At 33.7% G+C, this 18,857-nt stretch overlaps 3 protein-coding genes across 15 annotated transcripts; all 3 read left to right on the forward strand.

Annotated features, from left to right (window-relative positions):
• The first annotated feature begins 1,020 nt into the window (after positions 1–1,020).
• LOC113871987 (putative receptor-like protein kinase At4g00960) lies at positions 1,021–4,183 on the forward strand. Of its 3 annotated transcripts, none has more exons than XM_027509110.1 (7): positions 1,021–2,000; positions 2,117–2,236; positions 2,744–2,877; positions 2,986–3,196; positions 3,278–3,515; positions 3,633–3,783; positions 3,864–4,183. In XM_027509110.1, the coding sequence occupies exons 1-7, from the start codon at positions 1,067–1,069 to the stop codon at positions 4,176–4,178; spliced, it is 2,103 nt and encodes a 700-aa protein (XP_027364911.1). In that variant the 5' UTR covers positions 1,021–1,066; the 3' UTR covers positions 4,179–4,183. The 3 variants fall into 3 exon arrangements, with proteins under 3 accessions (XP_027364911.1, XP_027364912.1, XP_027364913.1); XM_027509111.1 differs by having other exon boundaries at positions 2,756–2,877; XM_027509112.1 differs by having other exon boundaries at positions 1,021–1,978; positions 2,122–2,236.
• An 810-nt stretch (positions 4,184–4,993) lies between these two features.
• Positions 4,994–18,852, forward strand: LOC113871993 (putative receptor-like protein kinase At4g00960). 7 transcript variants are annotated; one of them, XM_027509130.1, is made up of 8 exons: positions 5,385–5,548; positions 16,454–16,720; positions 16,829–16,948; positions 17,096–17,238; positions 17,358–17,568; positions 17,675–17,912; positions 18,074–18,227; positions 18,326–18,658. In XM_027509130.1, the coding sequence occupies exons 1-8, from the start codon at positions 5,491–5,493 to the stop codon at positions 18,656–18,658; spliced, it is 1,524 nt and encodes a 507-aa protein (XP_027364931.1). In that variant the 5' UTR covers positions 5,385–5,490. The 7 variants fall into 7 exon arrangements, with proteins under 7 accessions (XP_027364928.1, XP_027364930.1, XP_027364931.1 ...); XM_027509131.1 differs by having other exon boundaries at positions 5,385–5,521; XM_027509127.1 differs by lacking the exons at positions 16,454–16,720; positions 16,829–16,948; positions 17,096–17,238; ... (2 more) ...; positions 18,074–18,227; positions 18,326–18,658 and adding exons at positions 5,979–6,098; positions 6,338–6,468; positions 6,580–6,790; ... (1 more) ...; positions 7,280–7,430; positions 7,823–8,404 and having other exon boundaries at positions 4,994–5,815.
• On the forward strand, positions 10,586–14,467 carry LOC113871989 (putative receptor-like protein kinase At4g00960). Of its 5 annotated transcripts, XM_027509121.1 has the most exons (8): positions 10,644–11,524; positions 12,076–12,128; positions 12,187–12,205; positions 12,671–12,804; positions 12,918–13,128; positions 13,255–13,492; positions 13,610–13,760; positions 13,910–14,466. In XM_027509121.1, the coding sequence occupies exons 1-8, from the start codon at positions 10,678–10,680 to the stop codon at positions 14,219–14,221; spliced, it is 1,965 nt and encodes a 654-aa protein (XP_027364922.1). In that variant the 5' UTR covers positions 10,644–10,677; the 3' UTR covers positions 14,222–14,466. The 5 variants fall into 5 exon arrangements, with proteins under 5 accessions (XP_027364919.1, XP_027364922.1, XP_027364918.1 ...); XM_027509118.1 differs by having other exon boundaries at positions 10,586–11,524; positions 12,076–12,195; positions 13,910–14,467; XM_027509117.1 differs by having other exon boundaries at positions 10,644–11,539; positions 12,091–12,195.
• Positions 18,853–18,857: the final 5 nt, after the last annotated feature.

Raw genomic sequence — 18,857 nt, forward strand, 5'->3', positions numbered from 1 at the left:
TTTTTTTCCCAATAAAAGAATGGAGCTTGATGCGCATGTGTTGATTAAAATATTTAAGTATACCATAAATCATTGGTCCATTTTTGAAATGAAGAAATGTGAATGGTGAGCACAGAGCAGCAGCCAGCAGATTGAAGCACCTTGAAATGGACCGTGGAATAAATTTCAAAGTTGCATGGAAATCATCATTGCCGTCTACACTGTTTTGTCCTGTCGTCAACGAAGATGATAATAAAAGAAAAGAAAAGCCATCATCATTTTTTTAATCTTTAGCAGCCCTACAAATGATTTAGATTTTGGATAAATATCATAACAATATTAATAATACTTAAAAAGTTACACTTAAATTTTTGTTATTAATAAGTTTTTTTTATCTATTTTCATCCGTGTATTTATAATAACTCTTATTTATGCATTATAAAATTTTATTTATGATTTTTTTATTAAAAATAATAAAATATTATAAATTTTAATTTATTAATAATATTAATACTATAATTTTTAATGAAAGAATGGATAACAAAGTTATCGAAGTTGCAGGATTTTAACAGCTAATCAAATTTTTGCCTTTTGGATTGAGGTATCTTTAATGGAGGCAATTTTGTTAGATCGGTATAGACATCTCAAATGAATTATAACTCCTCGTTCGCCCTGTAACTCTGTATAGCATTGCACAGTTTTTAATCTCTCATCTTTTATGTATGTTCTGAATGTCAAAATTTGTGAAAACTGTCGTTAACAATCTCTCTATCAACTTTAAAGACGCAACTACTAATTCTTCAAAATTTCAGTCTAAAGTTCGAACGAATAAGGAACACATTATTAGCAGCGTTTCTGCACCCTCCAGACTTGCACAACACATTAAAATGTTAAAAAATATCAACCATGCAATTATTTGATGTCATTGGACCAATAGTTTACCTCAGCCCTGTACGATCTCCCCGCACCCCAAATGGATATATAATAATATGAAACTTTAAAGCTTTGATTTTTCAACTATGATATGAACTTTCGAAGAAATTAGAAGATTGGACCTACAGAGAGAAAGAATATTAGAAAACGAAGGATGTTTATACATTATAAAGGGGAAAAAAAAAAAAGAATCTCCAATCCATTAATCGGAGGCAGTCATCAATTTCTTTGTTACGTTCCATTGCTTGCATTTAGGATGGCTGCTATGGCCATAGTATCTGCAAAAGTGCTCTTATTTATTTTTTTCTCTGTCATTCTCGTGTTTCAAGCCACGGCCCAGCCAAGCTTCGTAAAATGTTTTTGTAATAATAAAAATGGCAACTACACTTCTAACAGTACTTTCCATGCCAACCTCAATGCCCTTTTGTCCAACCTCTCTTCCAACACTGAAATTGACTATGGCTTCTACAATTTTTCCATTGGCCAAAACTCTAACAAAGTTAACGCTATTGGGATGTGTAGAGGAGATGTTAAGTCAGAAGCTTGCCGTAGCTGCCTCAATAATTCAAGAGTCCTTCTCACGCAATTGTGTCCAAACCAGAAGGAGGCAATTGGGTGGTATGATGAGTGCATGTTGCGCTACTCTAACCGCTCAATATTTGGGACTATGGAAATTGAACCTTCTTGGAATATATGGAACAATAGGAATGCACCAAATGCGAATGAGTTCAATCAAGTTGTTGCTGAATTGCTGAGTAGTTTAGGAAGTAAAGCTGCTGCTGGTGATTCCCACCGTAAGTTTGCTGCAGCAAACAAAACAGGTCCAAGCTTTCAAACTATATTTGCTCATGTGCAGTGTACACCTGATTTGTCAGGGTTAGATTGCGGTCAGTGCTTGTTTGGAGCAATATCGTATATCCCAAACTGCTGTGCTGGTAAGGTACGAGTCAGAATGTTCAAACCAAGTTGTAATCTTAGATTTGACACCACCCCATACTATGATGATTCTATGATTGATGTGCCGCAATCCCTCGCACCGCAAGCTTTTCCTTCTACTCCTCCATCCGTCAATGCCACGTTCAGAAAAGGTTTGTTCCTATGGCTATCAAGACATGTTCTATGCTACTTAGCTCTTTTTTGTGATTTCATTAAAAATTACCTTCAGAGTCCTTCACCTTATTATTCTCAATATGCAATTGTGCAGGAAAGAGCGACTCATGGAAAATTGTCACTGCCATTATTGTGCCAATTGTCTCCTTTGTAATACTCCTTACCTTTGTTTGCATCCATTTAAAAGGAAAGAAACCACGGAAGTATTTGGAAAGTAAGTCCATTATCCTGTTCCTTATAACCGTTAACTTTTAAGTCAAGTACATAATAGAAATGAAATGTTCGTTAAACAAGTTTAACTCCATAGACAAACAATTGTTCGGGACTATTAATGTTGGAAATAACATAATTTATAATAGATTTTGTTTTTTAATCATATAGTTCTTACTATCAATTAAGTAAATAAAATTGTACTGTATGACATTCTTGGATATCATCGTTTAAAGATCTCTGTTAAATTCTCTTGAGATACCTTGACTTGAATTATGATATTACTAATTAACTATGATGATTACTGTGTCTCTTATGTTTCATCGGCTGTTATGATCAGCTGAGTCATCAAGTAAATTTTAAAAATTTATAAGACACTTTTCTTATATTGACAATAAATATATCTAAAACTATTCGTGGACTTGAGTCATTCACATGTTAATTTTGTGTGTTTCGCTTTTCTTTTTTATTACTTTTTTTGTATTTCTGTCGTCACAAATTCATTCCTCAGGTGAATCCGAAGTTGTCTATGAAATCGAGCCCACTGAGACATTACAATTTGATTTCCAAACCATCGTAGATGCTACAAATAACTTTTCAAATGCAAATAAGGTTGGGCAAGGTGGATTTGGATTAGTCTACAAGGTGAGATAACACTATAAGGATGAGCTAAATATAACCTCTTGGTCAAAACGTAGTTGGAATACGTATTTGGCAAAGATTTAACGTTTTAAAACTCTTGTATATTTTCAGGGTAGTCTTCTCAATGGCAAAGAAGTTGCTATCAAACGGTTATCCAGGAACTCTGGCCAAGGAGATATAGAATTTAAAAATGAATTGTTATTATTAGCAAAACTTCAGCACCGAAATTTAGTGAGGCTACTTGGCTTTTGTCTGGAAACAGGAGAAATGATATTAGTCTACGAATTTGTTCCCAATAAAAGCCTTGATTACTTCATATTTGGTAACATACAACTTCTGTTTTTTGCTGCACTTCACACTCTGAACATAATTGAAAACATTCTCTGTTTCCTTCTGCATGTAGATCCCATCAAGCGTTTACTTTTGGATTGGGAAAGGCGCTACAAGATTGTAGAAGGTATTGCTCGAGGTCTTCTTTATCTTCATGAAGATTCTCGACTACGCATTATTCACCGTGATCTCAAAGCAAGCAATATACTCTTAGATGAAGAAATGAATCCAAAGATATCAGATTTTGGCATGGCCAGACTATTTGATGCAGATCAAACTGCAGCAAATACACTGAGAGTTGTTGGAACCCAGTAAGTACCATAATATGCCGAAGGCAAATATTTTGTCTCTCTAATTGTAGCAACAAAAGGAGGAAAAACGAATCATATGCTAACTATCTAATTGAGTTTGTACATGTTGATATGCAGTGGATATATGCCACCGGAATATGCATTGCATGGACATTTTTCAGTGAAATCAGACGTTTTTAGTTTTGGGGTACTTGTTCTTGAGATTGTTACTGGACACAGAAACAATGATATCCATAATGGTGATTATGTAGAACATCTAATAAGCTTTGTAAGATTGCTGCTACCTTTAATCAACAATTTTCTTGGCCTTGAAATTCTTCATGACAGTGTTAAGATATATTCTTGTAGGCATGGAGAAACTGGAGGGAAGGGACTGCCTCAGACATTGTAGATCCAACACTGAACAATTATTCAAGAAATGAGATAATCAAATGCATCCATATTGGATTACTGTGTGTTCAAGAAAATGTAGCCAACAGACCAAATATGGCAACAATTGTAGTCATGCTTAACAGCTACTCTATGAGTCTTCCAGTACCCTCACAACCTGCATATTTTATGAGTGGCAGTAGTTCATCAGTTTCAAGGTCAGGTGAATCAAGAAATAACTCCATGCAAGCATCAGAAAATGAGGCTTCTATTAGTGAGCAAGATCCTCGCTAGATTTTAGTGATGTGATACTCAAAAGCATTACTAGCTGATTTTAATTCAGCTCCTATCGACGTACAAGCTCTCTAAATCAGATTTGATATGATCTTATTCAACTCAAATGTTGCTGTCTAGTAATAGACACTACAAAGAAAGTGTAACTTCCGCAGAATCTGATATCTTAGATTAATAAAATTATTTAATGTCGTTAACCGTAGAAATTAAATGTGGGTGATATGGTATACTTCCTAAGTCTTTCAAGTTGGTTCATGTTACTTTCACATTAATAACTGCTACAGGTCTTCTCTGACTACTTGTCTACGGCTCTCTTTAGAAGAAATGTGAAAAATAGAGAAAAATAAAATAAAATAGAATTAAAAATATTTAATATTTAAGTGACTTAAAATAAGAGTACAAAAATAATAAAATTTTATTTGTTTGAATAAGTAAAATAATTTAATATACTAAAAATAATTTTAAAAATTTAGATTATTTATGGTAAGATTCACTAACAAAACATTTCATTTCTCTTCTTCCTTTTCTCAACCAAACATAACAACTTTCTCTTTCTTCTGTCTCCTTCTCTTCATCTATTTTCATGGCATACAAACACAGTTATATAATGAATAATGTGATAAAAAAAAAGACAATAAAAAATAAAAATACGAGAAAGTAAATTAAACTTATAAAAAATTATTATAGAAATAATAAAAGTCTTAACAATACTTTTCTTTTCAATTGTTTTGACTGGTAAAAGCGTGTAACATTAATTTCTGAAGTGACAAGATCTTTCTTCGTATGTTTAGCTTCAATCTCGGGTTTGTTGCTTGGGAATCTCTGAGGATAACTACAATTTACAATGGGTGCTATTTCATTTCTTTGCTGTTTCTTTGCGATAATCATATCGCAAGGCAGCGCCCAGACTTGTGATAACGAGAAAGGAAACTACACAAGCGATAGCGCCTATCACGACAACCTCAAGGTCCTCCACACTCTTTTGTCCACCTTCACTTTCCTCCGAGATATTAACTATGGTTTCTACAATTTCTCGTACGGCGAACACACAGACAAAGTATACGTCATTGGCCTCTGTAGAGCTGATATTAACCCAGACACGTGCCTCAGTTGTCTCAGTAATTCGAGTGTGTCTCTCACACAGAACTGTCCAAACCAGAAAGAGGCAATCATGTGGACTGGAGAGTGCATGTTGCGCTACTCTCACCGCTCAATATTTGGGGTCCTGGAAAATGATCCAAAGACAATACTCTATTTTACAAAGAAAGTAACAGGATCGGTGGATGCATTCAATGAAGCGCTGGCGCAGTTGATGAGGAACCTAACAAAAGAAGCTGCATCAGGTGACTCTCGTCGTAAGTTTGCTTTAGGTACCTCGCCTGCTGGTTTTCAAACCATATACGGTAATGTGCAGTGTACGCCTGATTTGTCATCGGAAGAATGCAGTAACTGCTTGAGTGATGCTATCTCAGAAATCCCAGGTTGTTGTAGTGGTTATGCTGGAGTTAACGTTTTAAAACCCAGTTGTAGAATTAGATTTGACCCTTATAGCTACTTCGGTCCTTTGCCAAAATTAGACCCAGATGTACCACCATCGCCCCAACCTCAACTCTCCACCCGCAACCCTTCTACACAAGGTACTTTTCCACTTTTGCTTAATTGCTTTATATTAACACCTCTTTAGTATCTTTTATTTCTTTTTACCTCTTCTGCATCGTATCAAATAACATTTTCCTTTTACATGTATTAGCTGTGGAACTTGCTATATTTTGATGATATTAACAGTGCTTTCCCATTCAGGAAAGAGTAACTCGCCACTGACAGCCATCGCCATAGCAGTGGCCGTTGTTGTTGTTGTATTGGTGCTCTGTTTTATCTTTATTTATTTGAAAGTGAGGAGGCCAAGGGATATTTTTGAAAGTAAGTATGAGGCTTTAAAGTTTTTTTAAAGCAATGATTTACAGCCAGAAATTGGGTAGGATGCAATTACCTAGTCAATTTTAAAGTTTCGTTGATTCTTTGAGTATCCAATGTGGGACGGATGGAGAAGCCAGTAGCAATTTCCTTCTACTTAAGACATTATATCTATCAATGTTCTGTTTCGATTTATCACATTTGAAAAACTCACGAGTTATAACCCTGTTCCTCCTCATGTCCAGCTGAAGATGATGATGATGAAATTAAAACCCACGAGTCATTACAATTACAGTTTTATACAATACGAATTGCCACAAATGACTTCTCAGATTCTAATAAACTTGGACAAGGAGGATTTGGGGCTGTTTACAGGGTAAGATAACATTGTTTGTGCTACTCACGCTAAATGTCTCCTTTATCCCAATGTGGTACTCCGAGTTGTTCAGACGTGAAAGTATATTAACCAATTGATATACATTTTCAGGGTAGATTCTCCAATGGACGAGAGATTGCTGTCAAAAGATTGTCAAGGGATTCTCGCCAAGGAGATATTGAATTTAAGAATGAGGTGCTTCTAGTGGCCAAGCTTCAACACCGAAATTTAGTCAGACTACTTGGTTTTTGTCTCGAAGGAAGAGAAAAGCTACTTGTTTACGAGTTTGTTCCTAATAAAAGCCTTGATTATTTCATATTTGGTAGGTTTGTATATCTACTATTCAGTATAATTAGATTGTTACTATATTGGTCCTGGTTCAAGACAAAGACTAAGCATAAACAAAGTTGTAAAATTCATATGCTTGGTTGTATGTGCAGATGAAACCATGAAAACAGAATTGGCATGGCAAAACCGCTACAAAATAATTGGAGGTATTGCTCGTGGCATTCTTTACCTTCATGAGGATTCTCGATTGCGCGTTATTCATCGTGATATTAAAGCTAGCAACATTCTCTTAGACCAAGAGATGAATCCTAAGATAGCTGATTTTGGCATGGCAAGATTGTTTGGTCTGAATCAAATACATGGAGATACAAATAGAATTGTTGGAACCTAGTAAGTATTTGAATATACTAAACTTATTAATTACTATTAATATCATTGGGCTCAGCAACTAAAATTTGGGGGAAAAAACGAAGATGTCCGTGAAACGATTATGTTTAATATGTTTGTTCACATCATTTTGTAGTGGATATATGGCACCTGAGTATGCAATGCATGGACAGTTTTCAGTGAAGTCAGATGTCTTCAGTTTTGGGGTATTGGTTCTTGAGATTTTAAGTGGCCTAAAAAATCACGGTATTCGTCATGGGGAGAATGCTGAGGACCTACTGAGCTTCGTAAGTCATTACAAGTAGCGTTTTCCATTATTTAAAAAATTTATCTTTTTAAACATCTACACCTATATTTATATTTTATCACACTTACATATATATATATTTTTTCTTTTTTCTCGTATAACATCCAGACTTTAAAATGTGTGATCTCTTCCTTGGGTGTCCCATTGAAATGTCTCCCTCTGGGTGTCCCCACATTTTTAAATATGAATGTGACCTGAGGAAAGAAGAAAAAATATATAAATAATAGTGATAAACATAAAAGTAGGTGTAGATGTTACTATTATTGATCAAGTAGTAGAAGGATCAGAAGATTTTGTTTGACTAATTACCGTAGGAGAGTACAAATGGAATATATGAACCAATAATATCTAGAATTAAGCAAATTCATGCAGGCATGGCGAAAATGGAGGGAGGGAACAGCTTTGAATATTGTAGATCCCGTATTAAATAACGCTTTGCAAAGTGAAATAATGAGATGCATCCACATTGGGTTACTGTGTGTACAAGAAAATGTAGCTGCCAGACCAAACATGGTTGCCGTTGTACGGATGCTTAGTAATGATACTGACACTCTCCCAGTACCTTCAGAACCAGCATTTTATGTGGATAATACTACTGGAAACCTTTCTGGCATGCATCAATGGGAGTATAATTCAACGGCAACAAGATCAACCCAACAGTTAAATAGATCATCTCAAGAATCAGTCAATAAAATTTCAATTACTGAGTTATATCCTCGCTAGTTTTGATCCTAGTTGTGAAGTTCGTAACTCGTAGGCATAATTGATTCAAAATTAACGAATTCAATCCTGTAACTGATATACGATGTCATGGAACATGGGTAAAGCTTATCGTTTATTGTCTTGGTTAAAGTGAGACAGAAACCTGTAATGTGTGTTTTAATAATAAAATGTGTTGACCAATATATATTCGATGTATTTGACAATTTCTTGGGGGAAATCTCTAGCTTAAACTACGAGTCTACGATTAATCTTCCTCAATAATCTGAAACCCTATTTCTGAAGGCAGAAATTTTGCATATGAACAAGTTTCAATTTAGAATTTCTGGCATATTCCACCAGTGCTTTTGTTTAATATGATACAATTTATTATTAATACTAAATTTTTATTTCTTTAGTTATCTTGTCCAAGAATGGACACGTGTTGGATTTAAATCGGCAACATGACTAAGTGCCTTGTGAAAGTCTATGTCGAATATAATAAATATACGTAAATAAAATTTATAAAAATTAAAATAATTTTTATTTTAGGAACTAATTTTTGAATAGTTTTAATTTTGAAGTCTTAAGAAAGTGGATATGTTAAATATTTAAAAAGAGAATTTTCTTATTCATAATAATTTAATTTAATTTAAAGAAAATTATTTTGTAAAGGATATTTATGATCTAAAATTTAAAAAAATAAATTAGTCCTTAGTCCGAATTTAATATTGTATTTTACACATAATATTAGGTCACTTTTAACTAAAAAAATTTAGCCCATAAATTTTTTTTTAATCTTTTTTATAGACAGACATCTCTAACATTCACTTAAAAAAAAAAAACACCTAAATTAGTTTAAAAAATAGAAAAGAAAAAACATTTTCCTAAATTTATATACAAACAGGGCCGAAAAAATGAAGGACGCGTGCATGGAGTTTCCACGTCTCTTTATATGGACCTCAACAACCAGTTGGTCCTGTTGAAATATTCTCTTGAACGTTTCAAACACGGCATGAATAAATGGGAAAGCACTTAAGGCATCCCTCTCTCTGTAAGGGAAAAATGGTTGAGGTATGTATCAATAGTTTCGGCTAGTTGTGAAAGTAACCCAAAGTTATTAATCATATAAATAGTTATCGTATTTAAGTTGTGTTTTTTCTTTTTATATAGATATTAAATAATTGAGACTCTAAAAATTAATAATACGAAATATAGACACACATGATTTGCAATGAGCGTAATAATTAAGATCCAATCCCATTAAAATTTGTAAAACGTGTGGGAATATGTACAAGAGTGATATATGTTAATCCTCCTTTTGGATTTTTCATTGATTTAACTACACTAATTACGCTGCTTTCATCTGAAAATTAATCATCTCTCTAGAATTTGGAATTTGCTCGCTTTGTCATGCGCACTCTGGTCACACTCAGTTGTCGTGCAAGACATTTCTGTTTCCAATTCCATAAGACACGGCATATTTTCAAATATTTTAATTTTGACCTGCTGAAAATGCAAGAAATTTCACTTTGTTATCGTTTACTCATTTTAAAATTAAAAGATAATCTACATTTTTATATTATAAATTTAACTTTTTTTCAGTGATCGTATTTTTAAATTTTATTTTATCTTTGCAAAATTATCTTACTTTGCATGTATTGAATATTTAATCTTATTTATAATTTTTATTAGTTTTAAATACTCTTTCTTAATTTTAATTTTAACAATGTATCAAACTGAATATGATTTTCCTTTCTAGGTAAATTGAATTTTAATATTATTTTTATTTTTATATTTTGATATACCACGTCAAGAAAAATAAAATGTCCTAATTTTCATAATTTTTATCACCTTTAGAACTCTTTAATTGCTATAAAATAATAATAATAATAATAATAATAATAATATCTATCGTTCTGTTGAATTTGTTTTATTTAAATATAAAATATAAAATATTCATACTATGGAAATGTATATTTACTGAATTATTTTTAAATCATCAGTAGAAAAGTATATATTTTGTATGCTCTTTAGACGAATTACCTACATCGTTAAAAGAATTTTTATTAATGATATATAAATACAACATCACGTCATATTATAAAAACTTTTCACTAAATTGAAATTAATCATACAAATTATTTTAAAATAAAATTTACAAGTAAAACCAATTTAACGTTGACAAAAACATTTTCTATAATCAAAATACATCAAAATAAAAGCGGTATACTTATCAAAATTACACGGATTGAACAGTAAGAAATTGACTTCAAATAAATTTTGTTAAAAGAAAAATGTTAAAAATATTTTTTAACATTTTTTCTAATATATTTTATTTATTCATTAAAATTTATAAAAATATATGTAAGTTATATTTGAAATTTAATACGTTTATTCCATTTTATAATTTAAATAAATTTTAATCAAAATATTAAGTGTGCATGATATAAGTTACGACAGTACAGAGTATCCTTCTGCCATTGGAAGCTAATCAAAAGTGAAGGTTCAATTTCCCATTTGCTATTATGATTACAGAGAGGGAAATCACGATGACAGGTGTTTCTTACAGGTTTAATACCTTTGTGTGTTGCCTCCTTGTGATAATTTCATCTCTAACCAACGCCCAGCCAAACTTTTTATATAAATTCTGTATTGATCAACAAGGCAACTACACAGCAAACAGCACCTATCAGCACAACCTTAATACCCTTTTGTCCAATCTCTCTTCCAACACAGAAATTAAATACGGTTTCTACAATTTCTCGTATGGCCAAAACAGTGACAAGGTAAATGCCATAGGGCTATGCAGAGGAGACGTTAAACAAAATGAATGTCTCAGCTGCCTCAACAATTCAAGAGTGCTTCTCCCACGGCTTTGTCCAAACCAGAAAGAGGCAATTGGGTGGTACGACAATTGCATGTTGCGCTACTCCGACCGCTCAATATTTGGTCTCATGGAGGCTTCACCCTCGTTTTATATGTGGAACTTAAACAATGCAACAGATGTGGATCGGTTCAATGAAGTGTTGAGAAAGTTGTTGGAGAGCCTAAGAGACAAAGCTGCACCAGGTGATTCACGTAAGTTTGGTGTAGCAAACTTAGTCGGTCCAAGTTTTCAAACCATATATGGTCTTGTACAGTGTACACCTGATTTGTCTCAACAGGACTGCTACAACTGCTTGACTGGAGCTATCTCAGAAATCCCAAATTGTTGTAATAACAAAATAGGTGGTAGGGTTATTAGACCCAGTTGTAATTTCAGATATGAAAATTACCGCTTCTATGAACCTTCTGCAGAAGCATCACCACCGTCACCGCAGCCAATGCCTTCACCACCTTCACTCTCCTCCAATAATAACACTTCCTCTCAAGGTAAGCATCACATTTGCTTAATTTCTCACAGCGTAATAGTTACGACTGATCCATCAAGGCTGAAATGAGGACTTGACTTAATGATCCATTTTTCAGTTCGATTAATAATTAGTGAAGTAATTACTGAAATTTTGTTGTTCCCTTTTATGTAAGATTGTTTTTTACAAACCAGCTTTGAAATATTTTTTATGTATTTTTTAATACCCTTTTATTCTTTATACATTGAATATTAAATTAAAAAATAATATATTTTTTATTTTTTAAAATAAATTTCTCAAAAATTCTATATCATTCTCATATGCTCTCTCCCTTAGTAATTTGTTAAGTAAACTTACAGAAATAAAAAAATACGAAAAATTAGAATTATTCTGTCTGCTGGACTCAAAATAATAAGTGCCTATGCAAAGACAAAACAAGGTTTGCAGGATTTATGTGGTGATATAGTTCGAAAATCGTGTTTACGGTGGTGTGGTGACTTTTCTATGTGCTACTATTTATCTGTTGAACTTTGCAAAAATCTGTCCCACCGGCGATGATTCTGATTTGCGCAGGAAACAGCAACACAGCACGAACTGCCATCGCCATAGCTGTGCCAATTGCTGTTGTTTTGGTGCTCAGTACTTTTATCTGCATCTATTTAAGGGTGAGGAAGCCACGGGAAGTTTTTGCAAGTAAGTCTAAGTATATATCGTCACTTGTTCTTTTAGCTTACTCTATCAATATCATGACTGGCCTTTTTGTGGAAACCTTACTGTGCTTTCTATTAAATTAAAATATCAAATAATGGGTATTATTTTGCAGACTATAGATTATATATTATGATTTTTTAATATATAGCATGTATTAAAAATATTTGAAATATATTTTATTAAGTATTTTATAATAAAAAAATATGCATCAATATTTTTTAATAACTTTCAAATCATTATTATTATATTTTAAACTTTTTATTGTGTCCTTGTATAGTTGTATACCCGTTAAAAAATCGTGTATTATATATACTGTATACATACAAAAAATCTAGAAATATAGGTAAACCTGGAAATCAAGAACTAAGAAAATAATCTATCAGTAATCTACGTCGAGTGTGCTTATCTTAATTGAAAAGTTCACTACTTTAACCCCGTTGTCTGTGTCCTTCTGAAGATGAAAATGAAGATGAAGATGAAATTAAAACCAGGGAGTCATTGCAATTCCATTTTGATACCATAAGAGTCGCTACAGATGACTTCTCAGATTCTAATAAACTTGGACAAGGTGGATTTGGAGCTGTATACAGGGTAACTTACACTCCTTCGAACACATAAATGCTACCCGTTCGTCAAAACATGATATAATTGACCAGTTACTTGAGCAACAAAGAATTAACAATACTTGATTGTGACACTTTCAGGGTAGGCTATCAAATGGACAAGAGATTGCAGTTAAAAGGTTGTCGAGGGAATCTGGTCAAGGGGACGTGGAATTTAAGAATGAAGTGCTTTTAGTGGCCAAGCTCCAACACCGAAATTTAGTTAGGCTACTTGGTTTCTCTTTGGAAGGAAGTGAAAAGCTACTCGTCTATGAATTTGTTCCTAACAAAAGCCTTGATTACTTTATATTTGGTAGATCTGAATATTAACAATATATCTGCATAATTAAATTGTTACTCTATTACTTCAGTTTAGGTCCAAGACAAAGGTTAGCTACAAAGTACTAACATGTTTCATATGACGTTGGCATACATGTAGATCCAATCAAGAAAGTACAATTGGATTGGGAAATGCGCTACAAAATCATTGTAGGTATTGCTCGAGGCCTTGTATACCTTCACGAAGATTCCATACTGCGCATTATACATCGTGATCTTAAGCCAAGTAACATTCTCTTGGATGAAGAGATGAATCCAAAGATATCTGATTTTGGCATGGCAAGACTGTTTGTTGTGGATCAAACTCAAGGAAATACAAGTAAAATTGTTGGAACCTAGTAAGTATTTGAATATGCTAGAATTATGAATGTAAAAGTGAAAGATTGCAAAATTATGTGTGTGAAAAGACTAAGTAATATCTATGACTAATTAAGCTGGCCCATATTTACCTGCAGTGGATATATGGCACCTGAATATGCAATGCATGGACAATTTTCAGTAAAATCAGATGTCTTTAGTTTTGGTGTACTAGTTCTTGAGATTGTAAGTGGTCAAAAGAACACCGGCATTCGTCATGGGGAAAATATAGAGGATCTAATGAATTTCGTAAGTCCTTCTTTTCTTACTACTATTATTATATTGCACTAGAATGTGGATTAGAAGGTTACATGCTCTTAGACATTAATTTAGAAGTTGAATCAATCACTATTAGAGACCTAACAGTATCAGCAATTGAGCGAAAATTATTCTTGCAGGCATGGAGAAACTGGAGGGGCGGGACAGCCACAAACATTATAGACCCATCACTAAACAACGGTTCACAAAATGAAATGATGAGATGCATCCACATTGGTTTACTATGTGTTCAAGAAAATGTAGCTGATAGACCAACCATGGCTACCATTGCTCTCATGCTTAATAGCCATTCTCTTTCTCTTCCAGTGCCTTCCGAACCTGCTTTTTTTATGGACAGGGATGAGTATAGTTCAAGGCCAAGTGAATCGCCAATAAAATCAGATAAAGAATCAGTGAATGAGGTTTCAATTACTGAGCTGTATCCTCGCTAGATTTTGGTCGTAGCAGCAAAGTCATGGAACTGATCATAATTTTTGTGCCATGTCTTGTTTAAAAATTGACCACAGATTCTCTCTGTTTAATCCGAGACTGAAACCTGGAATGTGATATGTAGTTGGTGTTAGTGTAAGCTATGGCTATATAGCTAGCAGCTCCCTTACCCTTTGAATTTGAATAAGGGTATTACCTGTATTTCTTAACTTAAAATAAAATTTTCTAAATATATAAGTCGCATATTTATACACTTGAATTCATTATTTAACTATTTATTAATATTTCCGGTTTTATTTATAAAAAATAATTGTCAAAATTTTAAATTCTTAATTATAAAAAATAACGACTTATTTTTAAATATATTAATTATTAAATTCATTTTATATCCTTAATTTATTATAAAATTATGATAATTACGCATTTATCTATTTTTAATGAAGGCTACTGAATTAATTATTTAATATGTTGGACATTTTTGAAACAAAAATATATAATTATTTTTATTCATGATGATAAATTGGTTTGTCTTTTGAAAATAATAAGAAAGCAGGTAGTATTATCTTGGTTCTTTTAATTTAAAACTTACGTTAGACTGAGGAATTTAACGTGAAATTACGTTAGACTTGTCCGAATGAATTATTTGAACAATAGCAAGTGTGATGTGACTTTTTGGTTGATTGAGGCTTTCTTAATTCCATTTGAGAACCGCGTCTAGCACTGAATGCTTTAGCAGAAAAAGGTATCCATCTTCGGCACCCTCACAGTCATTTTATTTTTAAATATTATAATTTAAATTTAATCAACGTATTTTTATATTATAATTATGTTTAATTTCAACCTTATTTTATATTTTATTTCAACATCTGTATTGTTTAAATGAATAAAAAGACATATATAAAATTTATTTAAAAATTACAAAAGGGATATTAGAAAAGTTTTTGGGAAGGATAAAATTCGCCATGTTTCTTACAACACCTATCAAATTTACTGACAAATGATAAGAATATTGATTAAAAATTGAAAAGTGATTTTTTATCAAAGATGTAATACTATAGTTTTTTATAATTTTGAATGCATCTCAAGCATAATTATTTAAATTTAAAAAATTATGAAATTATGAAATTATTAAAAAATGTAGTACAGATATTTGCTCAAGACCAAGTAAAGAGGACCACGTAAAAAGTTATCCATCCCGTGGAAGACTGAAACGAAGGAATAGTCGTTCGTGCTGCAGCTTTACATCACTTTCACTTTTCCTTGCACCACAAAAAGCCACGTGCTACATGCTGTTGCATAGGAATGAATTGCAGCTTGCTTCAATTAAAATAGTTCCATATCTTGACAAAGGAGTTGGACAGTTCTACTTGACCAATCTTCCCGTGCTTTACACCGCCACTTGACAAGTTAAAAAGTAATCCAATTTTAATCAAAATTAAAATATAGAATACCAAAAAAATACTAAAAAAATGTTACCCACCAGTTTTATCATAAGTCAACTATAGACTATGGATGACAAAAAGTCCACATAAATAATTTTAAAAAATATATAAACATAAGATATTGACTAATATGACCTTTTCTTCCAGGAAAAAGAGTTTATAGTCAGTCACACAATACGTAAGGCTTCTCCCAGGTATAAAAGCTCCTTAAATTGTAAGGCCTCTCAGTCATTACTTGTGATTTGCAGAGGACAATTACAATGGCTGCACTTTCTTTTAGGCTCCTTTCCTTTCTTTCTTCTCTCTTCCTGATAATCATATCGCAAAGCAGCGCCCAGACCTGTGATAACGGAAAAGGAAACTACACTGCCAACAGCACCTATCACAAAAACCTCAACACCCTTTTATCCAGTTTTTCTTCCAACACACAAATTAATTACGGCTTTTACAATTTTTCATATGGCCAATACACAGACAAAGTATACGCCATTGGCCTCTGTCGAGGCGATATTGACCCATTCAAGTGCCGCAGTTGCCTAAACGACTCCAGAGTGTCCCTCACACGGAGCTGTCCAAACCAGAAAGAGGCAATCATGTGGACTGGAGAGTGCATGTTGCGCTACTCTCACCGCCCAATATTTGGGGTCCTGGAAAATGATCCAAGGACAATACTCTATTATCAAAAGAATGTAACAGGATCGGTGGATGCATTCAATGATGGGCTACAGAACTTGATGAGGAAACTAACAAATGAAGCTGCATCAGGTGACTCTCGTCTTAAGTATGCTCCAGGTACCACTCCTTCTCCGGATTTTCAAACCACATACGCTTACGTGCAGTGCACGCCTGATTTAACAACGGAAGAATGCAGTAACTGCTTGAATGATGCTATCTCAGAAATCCCAGGTTGTTGTACTGGCAAGGCTGGAGTTAACGTTTTAAAACCCAGTTGTAGAATTAGATTTGACCCTTATAGCTTCCTCGGTCCTACGCTGAAATTAGACCCAGATGCACCACCTCCATCCACATCACCCTCCTCCAACAACCCTCCTTCTCAAGGTACGTACTTGTCTTGTCACATTCTTTAAGTTAGTTGTTTTACTTCTTCATTTGTTGAAGGCAAAATAAGTGCTTCTGTTCTCGCCCTGCGGATTCTCTTTTCTGCAGGAAACACCAACACGTCACGAACTATCATCGCCATAGCAGTGCCAGTTGCTGGTGTTGTGTTGCTCCTTGGTTTTATCTGCATCTATCTAAGACTGAGGAAGCCAAGAAAACACTTTGAAAGTAAGTTTAAGGCTAACAAAGTCCCACATCATTTGGTTAACAAGTTAAAGACTTTATAATTCATGAATATTATCTTTTGACTGCGTTCATTGATCATGTCCGAATAACTGACTAATTCCTTTTACCCGGATTCTCATGCATGTGAAGTTCATAGAGAAGAAGATGATCATGAAGATGAAATTTCGATTGCTGAATCGTTGCAATTCAACTTTGACACCATACGGGTTGCTACAGATGACTTCTCTGATTCTAATAAACTTGGGCAAGGCGGGTTTGGAGCTGTTTACAGGGTAAGAATAAAATTACCCTTTCAATCAGATAAATATCACCTCTTCATCAAAGTATGCTATATATATCCGGTAACTTGGCCTAGAAAGATTCACTGCTCTTGATTTTGATATATTTTCAGGGTCAGTTTCCCAATGGAGAATTGATTGCTGTCAAAAGGTTGTCAAGGGATTCTGGTCAAGGAGATATAGAATTTAAAAATGAAGTGCTTTTAGTGGCCAAGCTTCAACACCGAAATTTAGTTAGGCTACTTGGTTTCTGTCTGGAAGGAAGAGAGAGGCTACTTGTCTACGAATTTGTTCCCAATAAGAGCCTTGATTACTTCATATTTGGTGAGTTCAAATGTGTATAATTAGAGTGTTATTCTATCACTTTAGTTCTGGCTCAGGACATATTGAAACTTGCTTTAAAATTCATATGGCTTCGGTGTACATATAGATCCAATAAAGAAAGCACAATTGGATTGGCAAAGGCGCTACAAAATAATTGGAGGTATTGCTCGAGGGCTTCTCTACCTCCATGAGGATTCTCGACTGCGTATTATACATCGTGACCTCAAAGCAAGCAACATTCTCTTAGACGAAGAGATGCACCCTAAGATCTCTGATTTTGGAATGGCAAGACTGGTTTTTGTGGATCAGACTCAAGCAAATACAAATAGAATCGTTGGAACCTTGTAAGTCCTAAGCTAGTAATTCTTGTAAGAGTTTTAAATTAAAAAATTTGATGTAATTATCGTTAGCCTTAGCGATTGAAAGAGAGTAAAAATTTAAGATCATGAAACTGAAAAGACTCAAAATTTATGACTAATTAAACTTGTCCATTATTGGCATGTAGTGGATATATGGCACCTGAGTATGCAATATATGGACAGTTTTCAGCGAAATCAGATGTGTTCAGTTTTGGGGTATTGGTTCTTGAAATTGTGAGTGGCCAGAAAAACAGTGGTAACATTCATCGTGGGGAGAATGTGGAGGATCTACTGAGCTTTGTAAGTCTATTTTCTTCTCACTATTTCTTCCTTTACATGACCGTATAAGGAAATGGAATCTATGAAAAACTAACGTGCAATTGATCAAATTCGTTTAGACATGGCGAAACTGGAGGGAGGGAAGAACTACAAATATTATGGATCCCACGTTAAACAACAGCTCACAAAATGAAATAATGAGATGCATCCACATTGGATTACTATGTGTTCAAGAAAATGTAGCTGCCCGACCAACCATGGCTTCAGTTGCACTAATGCTTAATAGCAATTCTCTGACTCTCCCAGTTCCTTCAGAACCTGCATTTGTTGTTGACAGTAGAACTGGAAGCGTTCCAGACATGCTGTCATCGGAGCATAATTCAAGGGAAACAAATAGATCAATTCAAGAATCGGTGAATGAGGCTTCAATTACTGAGCCATATCCTCGCTAGATCTTGCTATTACTGAAACAGAATGCAATCATGTCATGCCTTTTCTTCAATTAGTCAAATTGGTTGCTTTCTTTTTTTATTGGATTTCAATATTTGGTTTCCCATTCTAATTGTTCTATTATTCTATACATGCTCTGGATCTGAAACTGCAATGACTTTTTTTTTTTCTTCTTAATTTACGTGAACCACTTTCTTAGAA

This window comes from Abrus precatorius, unplaced genomic scaffold (assembly GCF_003935025.1).
Source record: "Abrus precatorius isolate BTA unplaced genomic scaffold, Abrus_2018 Scaffold7, whole genome shotgun sequence".
Lineage (NCBI taxonomy): Eukaryota > Viridiplantae > Streptophyta > Magnoliopsida > Fabales > Fabaceae > Abrus > Abrus precatorius.